General features: G+C 36.9%; 2 protein-coding genes across 26 annotated transcripts in view; both read right to left on the reverse strand.

The window, feature by feature from the left end:
• tns1b (tensin 1b) overlaps window positions 1-20,000 on the reverse strand; it is a 479,302-nt gene that overhangs the window by 394,074 nt on the left and 65,228 nt on the right. Inside the window, 1 exon segment of one of the 25 annotated variants that reach the window (NM_001443358.1) lies at window positions 8,067-8,289. The exons of the other annotated variants lie outside the window; for them this stretch is intronic. Coding sequence (NP_001430287.1) covers window positions 8,067-8,162 — 96 coding nt within the window. The 5' untranslated portion in view covers window positions 8,163-8,289. 25 annotated transcript variants of the gene reach the window in all.
• Window positions 1-20,000, reverse strand: part of phgdh (phosphoglycerate dehydrogenase) — a 722,740-nt gene that overhangs the window by 307,170 nt on the left and 395,570 nt on the right. The gene's annotated exons all lie outside the window — the stretch shown is intronic.

Below are 20,000 nucleotides of genomic sequence, written 5' to 3' on the forward strand. Positions count from 1 at the left end.
AAATCAGAATACTGTAAAACTAATTAATAGAAAACTGTATAACTAATTAATAACAAGTAATATGCAAATTACTCTGGCAAAACCAAACGAAAAAGCAATGGCGAAAGCAAGCTACAAGAGAAACTTTCAACAGAATGTGAATTGAAGGTGCTCCTATCGGAGGTAGACCAGAGAAAAACTGTTATTTGAAAAACTCAAAGGAGAATAGAATGTGAATTGGAGGTGCTACTATCGGAGGTAGACCAGAGAAAAACTGTTATTTGCAAGTTTGTCCTCCAGAATTAATATCAAAAGAAAAAAAATAGAGTGGGAGAGTTTAGCTGATGCGGTTAACACAGTCGGGTCTGAACAGCATATTGTGAACCAATTAAAAAAGAAATGGTCGGATGTAAAGGTGTAAAATTTTGTAGTGTCTATTTAGGCTAAATGCAAATAGCACACCTTATTTGAATGAGCTGGTTGAGTGATTCCTGCCCGTTTGATTGACAGAGACAACAAACTAAAGAGAGCACCAATCAGCAAGTTGTAAAGCGCATGGCAACATGTTTTGACAATATTAATCATGAATCTGGTTTGAATCCAGCGTCTGATCAACTTATTCTTCTTTCCCCCACTAAATATCAGTCTTTGCCTACTCCTTATCAAGAGGAAGACAACATTAACAAGTGTGTGTATAATGTAAAGCGCATTTGGCATCACATATTATTGGCACATTTATTGAATGGAAATGTTTCCGATTCATGTATGCAAATTCATCTTTAGATGGCGCCATTATAGCAATGTTTCCCATTACATTGGGAAAACCGGGGATCGCTGCAAATTTCGCTTTAATGTTTGGCTGGTCAACTGCATGGTATGGAAACCTTATATACCTGCTAGACATTCAGATGATCCCATACACCTGGTATTGCAAGGCTTAAAGATATGTTGTAGTGTGCAATTTAACATAATTGCCTCTAGGAGTCGCCAATGGAAATAAAACAAACACCCACAAGAAATGCACGTACACCAGGCATGAAGTTGGCATGGACCAACGCACATTCTCACGTTCATTTCATCGTTAGTATATCCAAACGTGAGGGTGAAACCTGGCGGACGCAAAGTTTTTGTGCATGCGTAGCGTTGATACATGAGGTCCCTGCTCTTTGTCAGCAATTCTCTCACGGTCACTCATCCATCGATGTAAAACGATCATTTTCGTAATTAATATTTGCATACTAACTACCAGGAAAACTCCAGATCATAGACATACGTGTACATGTGTATATATATATATATATATATATATATATATATATATATATATATATATATATATATATATATATATATATATATGAGCAATATCACACGAGTAGCAGTGCGATATGGCTGTATACCGGCACTGGTGGGAGGCGTGCGATGGCGTGCTTCAGCCATATCACACTGCTTCAAGTGTGATATTGCATTTATACAACAGTTTGACGGCATAATTGTGTATATAAAAATAAAATCAAACATGGAGAGTCTCAAAAACCCTTTTGTATGTGGAACTACTTTCTTCCACATTGGATTCAAATTATAAGCTGACAGTTAAACAGCCGAGCAAGCATCTTTTAAACTTTAGATCTGCAGTGTCTGCTTTTTGTTGGCTGTATGTGGGCGGAGTAATACACAAAGGGTAAAGAGGCTGCAGGAGTTCTGATATTGCAGAATATCGCAAGGCTATCAGCCAATCAGATTTGAGAACCAGACAGAACTGTTGTATATATATATATATATACACAACAGTTCTGTCTGGTTCTCAAATCTGATTGGCTGATAGCCTTGCGATTATAGTCATATTTATATATATATATATATATATATATAAATCGGGCTCAGGATGGCCAGTCCTCTACTGGTCCCACATTCAATTCAAAGGAGAGCTACCCTATACTAAAATGGTGGTTCTATTGACGCATTCCTTCCAATAGACAACAACAGTGTAGGCGAAGCAAGTATGATGTAAGATATTTAGTATATAGAAATATCCACCATATGATAGGGACTTCCCATGGACGTAATGATGTTTATACTGTGCAAACATGTATCCACCGCAACCCTAGCCCAAAACCCAATCCTTACAGGAAACAATCTGCATTTTTATATTCTCAAAATACTTCATTCTGTGTGATTTATGAGCTGTTTTTCTCATGGGGACATACAAGTTCAAAATTGACTGGTATTGCTATAAGTAAGGAAGACAAAGTAAACACACGCACGCACGCACGCGCACACACACACACAGAATCTGCTTCTCTCTTCCTTCCATAGAAAACAATAAAGATACACCCACTTTGGCTTCACGTGTAGCAGCACGTTTTCCTGAGTGGTCTTATTAAACAGAGAAGCGCACACACACACACATAGCAGACCACAGGTATAAACGTCCCTCACACTGACTATCAGCAAAAACATGAGGTCTGAATCCTCCAGTGGTTTGATGTCAGTTTGACCTATTACACACATCCCTGTAAGAACCAAAGCAAAGCAACAAACCCTGCGCTTATCAAACTGATCCCGTGTCAGAACTCAGGATATCCAGAGCGTCCTGTGTGTGTCACATCAGTGCAGCTGTCAAACTTTTATATAACGTGTTTGTTTATGCCAACCGGTGGTCAGAAGCTCACGGGTATGTCCTCTCACCCCCTCTCTCTCACCCCCTCTCTCTCTCTCACTCTCACTCTCACACACACACACACACACACACACACACCTGATATCAACTAATACATAACCGACTACTAATGAAAAGTGACTTCATAACATTACTCACACCGTCCTGATGATTCCCTTGCTTTAACTTTGGAAGTAAATGTTTAACGTCATGCACTCAGGACAATGATTGAAAGAATGAGAAAACAAGACCGTGCGTGTTCAGATTATAAGCTGCAACATCTGCTTCTTTTGAGATCTTTATGGGCTGAGGATAATAGTGTTTGTGTGTGTGGATGTTTGTACATTACGAAACAACAGTTTGGAAGAGTTGCTTATTTTTACGTTTATGAAAGAAGTCACTTATGCTCAGAGATCTATAAAGTACTAGAGACCCAGACATAAGTAAAAGTACTCTATCAAAAAAGTGACTTGAGTAAAAGTTGAAGTGCTCTTTAAGCACCATACTTAAGTAGAAGTACTAAAGTATTCAACATTTTTTGTACTTAAGTATTGCAAGTAGTTTATTTCAAAATTTACTACTCAAGTACTGAAAGTAAAAGTACAAGTATTGTGTAATGTAGTTATTAAGGAAAGCAGTCAAAAGACGTCATTTTGTTTTGTTTATTCTATTTTTTGGGGGCAAGTGATTAAGCAGAACGAAAAGAAACATGGCTTACGATAACATTTGTCTCTCGTGCTTGAACCACAGATCTAACAGATTATAACAGCTTTAGCACAAACCTTTCAAAGTTGTGTGTCACAAAAACACTTCGTAGTCCACTCAAAACGCATTTAAAACCCATTTTCAGATCTTAAATAAACGGTAGTAAACACTGTAAACGGAAGTTCTAAACATTCTACCGGAAGACAATGGCGCCCTCAATCCAGCAGCCAAGAAAAAGGTCTATAATTTAACGAGTAGGGGTGTGAATCTACACTGGTCTCACAGTTTGGTTCGGTTACGATTATCATGCCATCAATTCGGTTCAATTTGATAACGCGGTGCATTGACGATGCTTTCCATCCATTCAATTCTCTTGTCGGCTTAGTCCCTTTATTAATCCGGGGTCGCCACAGCGGAATGAATCGCCAACTTTTCCAGCAAGTTTTTTAGCAGCGGATACCCTTCCAGCCGAAACCAATCTCTGGAAAACATTGCTAAGTTGTTTTGTGGTATTTACTTGGTTTTGAACAAAAATAATTATATATTTGTCAACAATATGTCCCTGTAAATAACATTAGTGTGAAATCGAATACAATTTGTAGGCGCCAAACTGCCCAGTAGTGTTTGATTTAACTAAAAAAAGTGTATTTAAACATGTTTTTGTGCTTTCACAAAAATTTCCAATGAGCCTGTGTTGGAAAAACTGCTTCATCTTACCCACTGATGAATGCCTAAACTGCTGACCTAAACTCTTTTATAAATGCAACCACTAGTGTTTTTAAAAGCAAACCTAAGAGAAAAGTGCGCTGTGACCACATAGTTGCACTCTTTTGTGGAAGCATGCTTCACCGGACCCGAACCTGATTGTTCTGCATCACAAGCACAACAATGTACAAGGTGAGCTACTGAGCAAACTGACCAGAATGTCAGAAAAGTACATACAGTATGGAGATAGATAGGCAAGGCAAACGTATTCCATTACAAATCATAGACATTGCTAAGTTCATTAATTTTCTTGTCGGCTTAGTCCCTTTATTAATCCAGGGTCGCCACATTGTATTGAACCACCAACTTATCCAGCAAGTTTTTATGCAGCGTATGCCCTTCCAGCCACAACCCATCTCTGGGAAACATTGCTAAGTTGTTTTGTGGTATTTACTTGGTGTTGAAAAAAAATTATTATATATTTATCAACAATATGTCCCTGTAAATAACATTAGTGTGAAATTGAACACAATTTGTAGGCTCCAAACTGCCCAGTAGTGTTCGATTTAACTAAAAAAGTGTATTTAAACATGTTTTTGTGCTTTCACAAAAATTTAGGATGAAGCACAGGAATTACCAATGAGCCTGTGTTGGAAAAGCTGCTTTATCTTACCCACTGATGAATGCCAGAGGAAAAAAAAGCGAGGACTACGATCAAAGTGCCAATATTCTGAAATTGATTTTATGCTGAAAGAGAAATGCTTGCTAAGATCCCATTAAGTCCACCCTTTCTTTCCAGCAGGACATACTGACTTTCTTTCCAAGTTGCTGAATTGAACTTTTTTCAGTCAAAACAATGTGTGCATATGGAAACTGAGAAATCAATGCACAATCATAGATCAAATTAATGTCTTTATCAAAGAGAACAACAAACATACAGTTTAAATAGCCCTAAGTGAGCAATTTCAGGCTAGAATAAGCTCCGAAATGGACCAGATATCATCAGAAGTCTAATAACATTCTCTCAATCCTCATTATCACAAAGTCTGGTAATATCCGCCGCTGTTGAATGAACACTCATAAATACATCTGACCCTTTTGTCCATGTCTCTTTTCCCTACACACACACACACACATGTCTGGTTTCTCTGAGGACACTTGATTTGTGTCCAGACCCGCAGATAGAAGCACAAAGAGGTTTCTGGCCCTTCTCCAAACCGCCTGGTATAATAATATCAAAGCAGCAAGCAGACTATGAGGAGAAATCTCTAAAATTCACCATTGTACCCAAATCCGTCATTGTGAAACAATCTGCGGGGAGCCTTATAAGCGTTTGGTTGTATAGTGGCCTTCAGCCAGTGAGAACGCTGCACAATACAGTCTGTACACAGCAGATATGCAATGCTCTTTATACATGCTAAGTGCTCATTTGACATGCATTGATTGTCATCCAGAATGCATCATTTTGGATAAAGAATGCATGCTTTATGCCAAAATGATGAAGATGAAGACACATGGTCCAAAGATAAGATGAAGAGGATCCTTTCAAATGTTTTATGTTGCGTTAATGGTGCAAAACTGTTGGTGTTCTTACATGTATGCATTCAGCAGATGCTTTTATCCAAAGCTACTTCAAGGTGGGACGATACATAACAAAAATCTCATCATCATATTAGTCATCTCATTTGCTGATAACGATATACACTGCTCACAAAAATAAAGGGAATGCTAAAATAACACATCCTGGATCAGAAGGAATGAAATATTCTTATTAAATACTTTGTTCTTTACATAGCTGAATGTGCTGACAACAAAATCACACAAAAACGATCCATGGAAATCAAATTGATTAACTAGGGCTGGACAATAATTCCATATCAATATATATCGCTATAGATTTTTTCAATAACGGTGATGTGATTTTCAAACTCATTTCTGGTATTTTGATATAAATTTGCATATATGCATTTTATTATAATTATCTGATCTTATACATCGTATCATTTGTCACTGAATGACTTGCAGTGCACAACCATCAGAAAGAGCGTGATGTCACTTGCGTGATGACGTACATCAAAGACACGCTGCCAGCAGTTGGTTAGCTCTGTCGCGGAAAGTTTTAGCTACAAATGAGTGCCCTGAATCCCGTTTATGAATTAACAAGCTTCCACAAGTAAGAATGCAGACAAGTTCATTTATGAGAGAGGAAAGACGAATGCAGTGGTATGGAAGTGATTCGGCTTTTTAACTTCAGATAAACTTATAGTTTTGGTGCTCTGCAAAAAGTGCGGGAGAGTGGTGCCGTCTAGCAGCGGGAACGCATCAAATCTGTTCCACCCGATAGAACACACTGAGAGTCAGAAGATGAGGCATCATAAAAGTTTAAGTCAACCTGTCGCCTCAACATCACCATTATCCACCGAAACCAGCGGTGCTAGAAGAGAATGAAGCAAACACAGATGGCTATGAGGCACCGTGAAGGATTTAAATCAAACTTCGCTTATCAACAAGTGCATATACACCTATTCAATTACTCGCATATAAACCTATACTACTGAATGTTCAAGACATGTATGAAACTTGCGCATATACATATAAACTTGATGCATGCACACATCAACATACACATGCACATACATAACTCGATCCGTGCATATACTCCCACATTAACACACGCACATACATAAAAACTCGATCCGTGTATATACTCGATCCTCGCATACACACCCAAATTTACACTGACATACATATAAACTTGCTCCATGCTGGCATATAACACTCGCGCAATATTACAAATTAAAGCTCACAAATATATTTATCAGGAATCTGGTTATAGCAAAGCTGATGAAATAGAAATGATTTGATTAATAAAGGTATTAAATCTTTTAAATAATGAAAACGTGTTATCTAAAATAATATAAAATATTAGTCTATATAAAGACTATATAAAATATATAAGAACAATTTTATGTTATGTTTTTAATCAGAACTATGATTATATTCAAACTACTCTTTTTCTATTTCAAATGTTAATGTAGCCTATACTTTTTTTGATTGTTTTATTATTATAATTATTATTCTTTTTCTATGTTTTTTACGATGTGGATGTCATAATTGTAAGATTTTGGTATTATTTTGACTGTTAAATATTTAGCATATACAAAACAAAAAACGCTGAAAAAGTTTCTGTTGACGTTGGTTAAGCTAACTACCATGAACTATGTCTATATATTATTTATCTAAATAAATAAGCTAAGTCTAAGGGTTTTATTTATTCGATAGTTTATTTCGCATTTCTTGTTTGTAAAGGCTAATACAAATAAATATTGACATATTACTGATTATTTGCAGATGTCATCTTAATAGCAATACTTGTCTTTTCATGAGCTGCAATATTACACTCAAAAAAATTACTTTTGGTGCCTGTTCAAACTACTTATTTAAAATGAGTTGAAACAACCCAAATTTTAAGTTTTTGGCCCAACCTAATTGTTCTATGTTGAATCCACTTTAATTTGTTAAAACAATTAATTTAATTTAATCAATTTGTGTTGAGACAACATGAAGTAATTGCATGGAACCAAGCATTTTTTTTCAGTGTAGTTTAATCTTAGTGGATGCAAGTCCTTTTGCGATGGTGTACGCAGTGCTACATTTTACACATAGCTGGCACTTTCCAATATCGTATTAAGGATTCCAACTTTTACAAAGCCGAACACTTCACACACAAGCTCATTGGTATGATAATCAATAGAGTGGCTGTAAAAGCACACAGCCAGCCCGAGATGAATTTTTACAACCTGCGATATTTCAAACCTCCTGATACATTAAATGGCATCCACTCAAGCAGAGTGTTACGCTTGCGAAAACAAAACTGATGGATCCTCTTAGCAATTGACATTGTGGACTATACAGCGTGTGTCAAGAACCAACAATGTAACTCTAAGTCTAAAACAATAAACATGAAAAGAAATGATTATGACAGACCATGCAAAAAGCATTTCAGATTGAGTTTTACCTTCCCTGTCCTGGACAGTTTAAGTGGGAAGAAGCAAAAGAAGAGGAACTTTCCCCAATTGAGAAGAGCCGCCAAACACCAGTTCAGACGGGCCATTCTGCTCCTCGTATCCTAAATGTCCGGCACGCTGGATTCAATTATAATCCTGTCAGAAGGATAAACGGAGTCCGTCTTCATCCAGTCGGGGCGTCCCTGGTTGGCTGTACCCCTGATGTGAGTATATGGAGGGCTGCTGCTGCCTCTCGCTCACTGGATGCTGCAGTGCATCTCTAGCCATGAGGAGGAGGAGGGTAGGGGGGTGATGAGGAGGAGGGGGTTAGCAAGGGGTACACGGCATTCATCAAAGACACAAACATGAGCGGTTGAGAGCTGGAGTCCAAAACTAAAACGTGCAAATAAAACTGAGTAAATAAAAGGAGTTCTGAGATGATTAGTAAACAGTGAGTGCTGATAATTTAACAGCTCAAATCAGATGCTACTGAAAAATATGCATCTTCTAACAACTTTTAACACTGCATTTACTAGACATAACATATTCTATAGAATAGAATAGAATAAAACAGAATAGCTAAATAAATGTAAATAAAATGGAATAATAGGAGAGGATAGGATGGGATAGGATAGGATAGGATAGGATAGGATAGGATAGGATAGGATAGGATAGGATAGGATAGGATAGGATAGGATAGGATAGAACAGAACAGAACAGAACAGAATAGAATAGAATAGAATAGAATTGAATAAAATAGAATAGAATAGAATAGAATAGAATAGAATAGAATAGAATAGAATAGAATAGAATAGAATAGAATAGAATAGAACGGTAAATACAATGGAATGATGCAATTGAACAAAATATAAATAATAAAAAGCAGTGCATCTAATGGTAGAATAGACTTCAATAGAATAGACTAGAATAGAATAAAATAGAATAGCTAAAGAACTGTACATAAAATGGAATAATAGGATAGAACAGAATAGAGAAGAATAGCTAAAGAATAGTAAATACAATGAAATTATTCAACTGAACAAAATAGAAATATTTAAAAGGAGTAAATCTAAATTAATCTAATGGGAAAATAGAACAGACTAGCTAAAGAACTGTAAAAAAATAATAAATAAAAGAAGGCATGGCGTTCATAAAAACACAAACACGAGGGAATGAGAACTGGAGAACAAAATAAAAAATCACCAAGAGCTTAATGCAAGTACAAATAAAACTGAGTAAATAAAAGGAGTTCTGAGATGATTGGTATGAGTGCTGATAGAAGTGTTTTTGAACAGCTCAAATCAGATGCTATTAAAAAAACATGCATCTTCTAACAACTTTAACACTGCATTTACTAAAAGTAATGTCAATAGAATAGAATAGAATAGAATAGAATAGAATAGAATAGAATAGAATAGAATAGAATAGAATAGAGAAATAAAGTAAATAAAATGGATTTTATGCTACAGCTACTAGCCAAAATATAAACACTAAAAAGCAGTAACTCTTTAGAATAGAATAGAATAGAATAGAATAGAATAGAATAGAATAGAATAGAATAGAATAGAATAGAATAGAATAGAATAGAATAGAATAGCAAAAGAACTAGAAGAGGGAGGGGGCTCAAATCAAACACTACTTAAGAACAGCAGTTTTATTTAAAGAACTTCACATTTTTTGCACTGTCTGCACTGGGAGTTAAGGCAATAGAATAGAATAGAATAGAATAGAATAGAATAGAATAGAATAGAATAGAATAGAATGAGTTTTCTCAAGAACATGCCATAAAAAATAAATAGAAACAAAGTAAAAAGAAACAAATTTACCAAGTAAAAAATTATAATGTAGAACAGAATATATGTCAAAGATTCAAAGATGTTTAAATTAATTAGAAACACTACTAAAACCACTCTTGATTGATACTCATTCCTAACAAGGGCTGGGGTGATAGATGATGCCATCGTCCATCGCCGATGGCGGATAGACATCATGATGCTGAGCTGGCATCGTGATCCTCCACCCCGCCCCTGTCGCAACAGCAACCCGCTTACAAAAAACACACACTCAGGCCCCGTTTACACTAATATGTCTCAGTTTTAAAATGGCAATATAAAATAAAAACAATCCATGTCCACACTGGCATTTCACCTAGCATTTCTGAACAGATCTCCATCCACACTACACCGCTGAAAACGCACATCACATGAGCACAAACTCTGTCATGCGCTTCAGCAGTATATGCGCACATCTGAGCCCCAGGCAGTCAGCGGGTGCTTTGAGCACAAAACCCCAGAGAGCAGTGCTTGTTGGACAGTTTATCAAAGATGTACCACTGGATGGCGTCTCACTATAGTTGTTAAAGGTGATATTTAATTTTAATGACTCTATCTATGACTCTTCGTCTTTTGAATCAGTTAGGTAAGGCGGCACAGCGTCAGTACACTGCTTCAATCTTTCGTACGATGTCAAATTGGTCGACATCGCGCAACCCTATTCCTAACATTTGTCAATGTAAATGTAAATGTGTGAGGTATCTGTATTAAATTTAAATACATTAAATATTAACTATATATTATTGTTATAAACATTAAAATTACAGACCCATTGTATATTAAATAGGCATTTTTATTATTTTTATTAATTTGCTTTACATTAATAATAGTTGTCAAGATATACATAACTGTATATTACACATACAGTTTAAGTCAAAATTATAAGCCCTCCAGCTTTTTTTCTTTATCAAATATTTTCCAAATGTTGTTAAACAGTGCAAGGACATTTTCACAGTATTTCCTATAATATTTTTTCTTCAGGACAAAGTCTTATTTGTTTTATTTCGGCTAGAATAAAAGCAGTTTAAATTTTTTTTAAATCCATTTATAGTGAATATTATTAGCCCCATTAAGCAAGATTTTTTTTGATTGTCTATAGAACAGTGAAAATTTGTCTTGAAAAATATGTAGTAAATTATTATGTACTGTCATCATGGCAAAGATAAAATAATTCAGTAGTTCGAAATCAGACTATAATGTTTAGAAACGTGTTGGAAAATTCTTCTTTCTGTTAAACAGAAATTGGAGTAAAATATAGAGGGTGGCTAATAATTCTGACTTCAACTGTACATACACCCCCCATCACTAGTGGAGCCATCATTTTTATTCAAGATGCCATAACATCACATCCGTGGCTACAACAGAAAATGACATGTAAAAATGAGCAGATGAAATGGAGTGCATCACCCCAGGGAGATCCTGTTAGGACAGGAAGAAGCAGCGTAATTAAGATTGACTGCCTTTAACAAATTGCAAAATGGGCTTGCTCTTGACCCCCGTGGGACGTTTCTGCCAGTCTGAGTAAACGTTCTCATTAGGGATATTAAGAATAACGCATTTCACAATCACAACAGACCCACGGCTGCATCTGATGGGCAAATTGTGATTGTCGAGAAAGTGATATAAACTAAACGAGCACTGGATAAATATATATATGAGGTATGAGTGGACTTAGAAAAAGTATACAGTCTTAAATCAAAATGTCAAAGCAAACACGATACGAGAGATGAAGGATTTTTATAGCAGATGAAGAAAGGAGAAACACCTGATGCCTTGGTTTCCACATGACATATAAGCGTAAGCGACAAACTCACCAGCAAATCCGCACTTAAAGGTGCCGTGTACTGCATTGGTTTAATAAGTTAAATTGTTCCCTGTTATCTACATAGGTTTATGGCTTCTGTAAGTTCAAAAAATATTTAAAAACAATTTTATAACTCATTTATTATCAATTAATAAAAAACCAACAGAATCAAAAGATCCATGACTGACCATATATGGTTTGTGTCATGAATATTTATGAGCTCCATTCTGACGTGCACACATGCTCTGTCTGAACACACACACAGACAGAGCATGATGTACGCTGCACATAGACAAATATAACGTTAACCTTTTTTGCTCACTAGATTTGTTGTGGATACAGGCTAAATTATAATTAAACTTGATAAAAGAGAGTAATAGCGATGTATCACGTATTTTAAAGCTATATTGTAAAAAAAAAAAAACAGCCGGGACTACTATCAACCTTTGCATGAAAATATGACACTTAAGCTGAGTGATTTGACAGTGTTTGTTGAAAAATGCGCATCAAATTTCACAATAAACACAATAAATTAACAAAAGACGCAATTAAACACTTTTTGCCTCTTAAGATTAATAAATATGTAATCTGTAAATGTTGCATTTTGCGTCCTGAAGGGAGTTTCTCCTGCTGTTATTGCCCAGTAATGCACAGAAAACAATCTGGGGCTGACGTTCTTAAAATAAAGGTCCCGCATACATAAATTAAATATATGCTTAAATAGTAGCTGCCCATCAGTTCCGGATGAATGACCTAAAGTAATCCTACATGCAAAAGTGGAGGGCGTGGCACGTGAGTTTCGTCATAGTTTGTTTTGTCTTCTGATTGGCCCATTGTCCACCGGGGTTTTACACTTGTGGAATTTGCATGAGAACAAGGAAACAGTGGTGTCTGAGGCTCACAGTATGGCCATTTCCATATACTAATCTTTTATTTTGCCACTATGCCTTGTTATACCAAGATTTTCGTCACAGGGCACCTTTAAAAGCTACTTTTTTAAATTAAGAAATTATTTCAATTCATGGATAAAGCACAATTAATCACAACTAATGCAAAGCAATGTGCTGTACAGAATTGATAAGATAAAAGTAAAAAAATAAATGATAATAGTAAACAAATTAAAACATCAATACAAACATGATCATAAATAAAAGCAACAAAGTATAGATACATATATACGTATAAATAGTTAAATAAAAAAAATTAATTAATGAATATGTACATAAATAGGTAAGCATAAAAATAATTTAAATAAATAAATAAATGAATAAATAAAGGTGACACAGTGGCGCAATAGGTAGTGCTGTCGCCTCACAGCAAGAAGGTCGCTGGTTCGAGCCTCGGCTGGGTCAGTTGGCGTTTCTGTGTGGAGTTTGCATGTTCTCCCTGCGTGTTCGTGCTCCAGTTTCCCCCACAGTCCAAAGACATGCGGTACAGGTGAATTGGGTAGGCAAAATTGTTCGTAGTGTACGAGTGTGAATGAGTGTGTGGATGTTTCCCAGAGATTGGTTGCGGCTGGAAGGGCATCCGCTGTGTAAAAACCAGTAGGCGGTTCATTCCGCTGTGGCAACCCCTGATTAATGAAAGGGACTAAGCTGAAAAGAAAATGAATGAATAAATAAATATGTATATATAAAAATTATTTAAATAAATAAATAAATGAATATGTATATCAATAAATATGCATATAAACAAAAATACATAAATATGTATATAAATATGTATGTATATAAATATGTATATAAATAAAGAAATTAATTAATTAATGCATATTTGTTTAAGTAATAAATAATAAATAAATGTAAAAAAAAAAAAAAAACAAATATTAAGAATGGACATTGCCATAACTAGAAAAACATTTCAAAACACTAAAATGTTTGCACTGCCTTTACTGAGCACACCAAATCAATCACGTATAAGGTTCAGTCATGTAGTCCACTTTATCAACATCCTGCGTTAAACGCAGCATGTGTCTATCACATTACAGAGCTGGAAGTGGTTACGGCCCATGCCCACAATCAAACACCTTTAATCTTCTGCATGAGCGCCTGTTTCACGGAGACAGGGCACAAAATAAGCTTCATGTGACATTAAGTTGAGAACACTGGGATAAACAGACAATGGTTGAGGGACCGTTTCGGATAGACTGCTGAGCGGACTGTGACTAATTGAGTGGTTTTAGACCGGACTGGCTGCGGGAGATAGACTTTGTCTGGGTTTGAGCCAAACTAGTGCAGCCAATTTCATCTTCCCTATACACAGTGGGTGATGATAATGTTGATTTAGGATGCAACTAGGGCTGCATCTATCGTTTGAGCGATGAAATCGTAATGTGTGTATCCACAATAGCCACATCACAGGATTAGATTATTAAAGATGGAAAAATATGATTATTTTTAAGTAATTCATACAATGATGACCACGCTATTTTATTTTTGACTGATCCATTTTTGTACCCGGATGCTGTTAGACTCTCCAGAAAACCATAAAGTGGTGTTTATTTCACGTTTATCTTTGTTTTGCTGTATTTATAAATGCAAACGCGCTGCACAGAAAAAGACTAGATCATCCCAATCTATTTAAACGAATTAAATCTTTTCAAATAGAGCTATTTAATCATCTGGTGAAATTATATTCATATTGTAGATAAACAAAATATCTAAGTGTCAGATTTTTACAATATTGTGCAGCCCTGATGCAACAACACCATCAAAAAAGCCTACCAAGGCCACAAGAATATACTTATATGTACAGGAATAGTTGGATGTACAGTGGTTCCATGATATTCCATGATAAGTTCTAAAAATAGCCCGCAATGGGCGAAATCCACAAAGTAGTCGGTTTATTTTTGTACACTTATTATAGATGTTTTAAGGCTGTAAAATCCCTTACTACACACTTTGTACACTTCTCTCAGACAGGCATTAGCAGTTTGTCTCTTGTTTAAACACTCTTAAAAGTTTAAACTTTTGTAGAAAAGTAAGTCCAGTATTATTCACCTTTTTCTTCGCCGATGATCGGGCGCAGCCATTTAAATCTTTTTGGCTCGAAACTTCCAGTCTCATTCACTTCCATTCATTTTTAGACATTAAAAACTGCTCGTTTCGCTGTTTGATGTTGCAAACTGATATTTTCCTATTGTATTATTATACTTGGTCTGTATAGTCATGCAAACATTTGTTTGTAGAGCAAGTAGTTTGATTGTTTTCTGCTGTTTATTATTCCTAGTCATTTCCCCCATAGGCGACTGAATCGTAAGTTTTGAAACAATCGCGAAAACAGCCGCACTTCTGCATTTTATAATAAGGTCAATAGAATAAAATCAAAGGTCTAAACCTGTCAGGCACAAACATTAATTGCATTCAGAAAAAGTTTTACAAGCTTTTTAGCTTTTGTGTAGAAAATGTTGGCATCCAGCTTAATGTTCTTTTCCTGTAGTTACTGATCCCAAAAGCTAAAGCAGACTCCATCCTTAGGGGGGTAGCACACCTGATGCGCACCGCACATGACAGTTGGAAGTAACACACACTGGACGTGCACATTTCCATGATATTTAAAAGGAAATTATTTAGACAGCGCTCTCTGGTGCTGCAGAATTATGAACAGTGTTTCATAGCTGGGCACTGCAGACAGCCGCTGATAATTGGGTCAGCTGAACGCATTCTGTACTGTACAGGAGACATGGAGGAGATTGATTGACAATGTTCGACAGCCAATCAGGACACAGAACACAATACGCTGTTTAAAAAAAAAAAACTCAAATTGCACAAAAAAAATCTGCGAACCTGCGAGGCCGCGAAAGGTGAAGCGCGTTATAGCATACACAACTTTCACAATTAAAACTCAACAAAAACTTCCTCAACTGGAGGCTTGTCCCCCCTCCCGTTTCCCCCGACGGCCAGCACTCACATTACAATCGGGCCTGGGCACACTTACGTCATCGATGATGCAGTCAGCTATTTCGCCGAACAGATCAGCCACTTTTGACGCTCATAAACAATAATAAAGCCCTCATGCTGCAGGAATGAGGAGGTTTGCTGTAGGTGCAGCTGTTGTGCAGTGAGGGGTTTGCGTCTTTAATAAACTACGGCAGTTTGCGTTCACTGAACAGTAAGAATGATTAATAAATCCATATGAAACAGTCACTTAAAAGTCACGTCTTGCTTTCAATTTCGGGCTTTGGCGTGTTTTGCACTCACACACAAGCGTACCGCGTGAAAAAGCGTAAAGCCCAAGTAAACTGAGCCCGATTCAGCACCCTCACACTTCTCAAATGATCCGGGAAATGGGCTTAGGCACGTTACGGATAGCAAAGTGTGAGAAGGCCCTAAAAAACACAAACACATTATAAATAAAATTTTTGAATACAGTGGAATGCCATTCAGAATTAGCTCATAGATTAATCGTATTTACATCTCAGTGCTGTATATTATGATACAAAAACATTGTAATAAAAAACTGCCAGTATGTTTTCTGCTATTTTACAGACTTTTATTCTATATGTATAATTTCTTATACATTATATTAATTCAATCTTCCAAAATGCCAATAAAAGTTACTTTGTTAAACTGTAGAGTTCAATTTTCAACATTGTTACGACTAACGTTTATTTATTTATTTTGGTTGCACGTTGTATGTGTTGTTGTTGTTTTTTGTTTTTGGTCTAAAACAATAATAATGAATTCTTCAGATTTTTTCTACTCTCTTTGGTAAAAAAAAAAAAAAGTACATTTGAAAATTCCTGGAAATCAACAATAGATGAATATTTAAATTAATTTAATATAGTCCGCTTCGGGTGCTTCACACCTTTTTATTGCTCGTTTTTATGTCAGAAATAAGAACCAAGATTTAGAATAAAAGTTACCTGTAAAAAGTTTTCTCTTTTTAAAAACAATACATTAGTGAAAGAAGACTTCTCTTACATGAGATTATAGTGCCACTGAAGCAAAAGCCAACAAGAGAATTCCGGTTGGTCTTAAAGCCTTATTCGATGGATAATTTTCAATTATTTATGATGGCATAGCAGTCAAAATAGGACAACTAAGCTCATGTATGGGACAAATTCTGGACCTTTGTCAGTGAGGGGTAGGTCTTCCGAACCCTCCTGGCTACAGGCCTGAAAAGTTAAACACGAGTTCTATGCTTAAAGTAAACATGTTTTAATAGAGTTTTGGCCGTAAAAGCGCACAAACAGGTGTTTCAGGCGCAGGTCAGATTTTCTCCAGGTCATAATTTATTTTGTTTATATTAATTTTGTCAAAAAATTAATTAGACCTGTCCAGTTTCATCTGGAATGCATCCCAGATCACCTTCTGAAGTGATGGGAATATGTATTGAATATATATTGAATATAAATATATTATATTAATTCTATAATATATATATTATGTAATATTAAAATTACTTAAAATAATTAAAAGGACAAATTCTGGACCTTTTGGCCATGGGTGGTTCTTTCGAACCACCCGAACTCCCCCTGGTTACAGGCATGGTTTACGTGCCATGCCTCCTTTTTAAAATCTGACAATTTCGTGCGACTGAACCAATGACTGTAAAAAATATGGACGACGTGACAGCCCCCTTTCCGATTGAACGCCTTGAGGGCAAAACGCCTGCTTGACGGGCACAAACTGTCGCAAAAGACTGCTGAAATTGGAGCCTTGACATGCGCAGAAGGACTGTCTGATGGAGCCAGAGGAGGAGCCGCGAAAATGAGCAGAGTCGAGCTTCCAACCAAACGCTTTATGTAAAATCAACCACACCCCCGAACTTCTCAGCATGCGTTTGCTGCCATATCAACACAAATGGATGTAATAACGTTAACAAATATGAGGGTTTTATATATTCAATCGCGCCAGCTCCGGGCCGCAGCGCATAACCTACTCGCGGCGTCGCTGGCTGATTCCGGCTCGCATGCGGCAGCGCGGCTCGCTCGGCCGCCGCATCTGGCTCGATTGACTCGGACTGGAATCGGGCTGTGAGTCCAGGCATCCGGAGTAGGTACAGCAGAGGTAGTCAGTCTGAGCTCTGAGGGGTAAGTCTCCAACAGGCAAGAATCTAGCTGGAACTGGCCCTAGTGTATTTTGCTATCTGGGTGGCTAGGCGTACGTGTATCAGCAAACTAATAAAGCCCGAAAAAAGCCCTGACCTTAGCGAATAAACAGTGTTCCACCAGGATCATGTATGTCAGAAACTGTAGTTTACTGCTGAACTCATTTTGTCATGGTAAAATAACACAGAAATCGAATAATAACACTTCAGTCTTCTGCTGAAGCTCAGACGCGCTGCTTTGAGAAACTGTCAATCACAGCTGTCAATCACGATGACACGCCCAGCATTAAATTACTGCTAAAAACAAACTGTTTACAAAAATGAAGATCTGCACCTATTTCAGCACAATAACCAGTGCCTTAATCGACCAGAACCATCTTTCAGGACATTTTATTGCAAGTGTAATAATTTTTTTTATTTGGGCTCAAGTCTCCTTCATTAACACGGAGGAGGCGGGCTTTATGACTTGTAATGCAGCCAGCCCCCAGGGGGCGATCTAACAACCGAGACCTTCACTCAAACGCAGGCTTGCGGCACACTTGAACTGAACTAGTACGAATTTGTACGAGTTAGCCCCAAAACTGGCAAAACGTAAAATACTACATATTCTCGTGAGATCAGGCTGAATTTACCAACATAATTTGGTTTAATTCAGCAGGTTTACATTGCATGCCAATCCCTATACTCTTGTACAAATGTGCACCACCTCTGGCACAAAAAAAAAACTGTCACTCTCTGCAGATGTCCATATCAAATTAGTTCCTCACAAAAAAAAGAAGCTAACCAAATTTCCATTAGTGGAGTCTCTGGACAGATTTCCATCAGCTGCCAGCCCTTCACTCACAGTCTGTATTAGTCATAAAATCATAACGGATGCGACTCTGGAAATTACATGAGGAAAAAAAACGAGGGAAATCTGCAAATGTGTGGATGCATAACCTCGGCCTGGGTGGGTCTCTCCTGTGTCCTGTTTTCCAGGGAACATTTCACACTTTGGTCTAAAAAGTGGGAAAATTGCAATGCTGACAGTCGTGTTATTTTCCATTAAGTCAATGATAAGTGCGTATGTGCCTTCGGGACATGAAACACAGTCGGCTGAGTTGCACTCGCTCTGATAGTGTCCCACATGAAAAGAAGACAGATATTTGGGTGGAGAAGCAAATAGAGAGGCTTCCTGTTTGATCCCAGAAACAAAAACCAGAACCATGTCTGCTGTTCGAATAGAGCTTTTCTGGGAAATCAGGAGAGACTCCGGGCTTAGATTTCATTGTTTTAAAGTCATTGTTTTTGAGAGTAAAAAAAAAAGAGGAGGCCCTGGAGTGAACGGTCAATCTACCCGATGAGCTTACTAGAGTAAACAATAGTTTAACTAAAGTAAACAACACGTCTTTATACAAGTTTACATTGTTTTGCAGATGAATTATAATGCAGAAAACAAGATTTAAATATTTCAGGTTGGCTATAAATTAATTAATAGTCATTCAAACTACTTTACCAAAGTTCAAGTCTGTTTGATAGTGTTCTCTAGATAGCAATCTAGATCTTGTTTTCTATGATTTATCATCTCCCTCATGAAGGCAAGTTTTGCCGAAAAGTGTAGGTGTGGTGTACATGAGTGCTGTTTAATTTATTTATTTGTTAAATAATAGCCATGATAATAAAGGCTTTTTAACTTGTTTAACCTACTCTACCTGAGATAATAATATAATATTAATAAAGAAAAATAATAACTTGACTTGAAGTTGATCATTTGGACAAGTGTAAGTTTTTCAGATGAATCATCTGTTAAACTGCATCCCAATCATCACAAACACTGCAGAGGACCTATTGGAACCCGCATGGACCCAAGATTCTCACAGTTATCAGTCAAATTTGGTGAAGGACAAGTCATGGTTTGGGGCTACATTCAGTATGGGGGGGGGTGTGAAAGATCTGCAGAGTGGATGGCATTATCAAGAGTTTGAGGTAGCAAGATATTTGTGCTGCCCATTACATTACAAACCAGAGGAGAGGGCAAATTCTTCAGCAGGAAAGCGCTCCTTCTCATACTTCAGCCTCCACATCAACGTTTCTAAAAGCAAATAATGTCAAGGTGCTCCAGGATTGGCCATCCCAGTCACCAGTTTGAACATTATTGAGCATGGCTGGTGTAAGATGAAGGAGGGGGCATTAAAGATGTATCCAAAGAATCTCGATGAACTCTGGGAGTCCTGCAAGAACGCTTTCTTTGCTATTCCAGATGACTTTTTTAATAAGTG

This window comes from Danio rerio, chromosome 9, assembly GCF_052040795.2.
Source record: "Danio rerio strain M-AB ecotype USA chromosome 9, GRCz13ab, whole genome shotgun sequence".
NCBI classification, from domain to species: domain Eukaryota; kingdom Metazoa; phylum Chordata; class Actinopteri; order Cypriniformes; family Danionidae; genus Danio; species Danio rerio.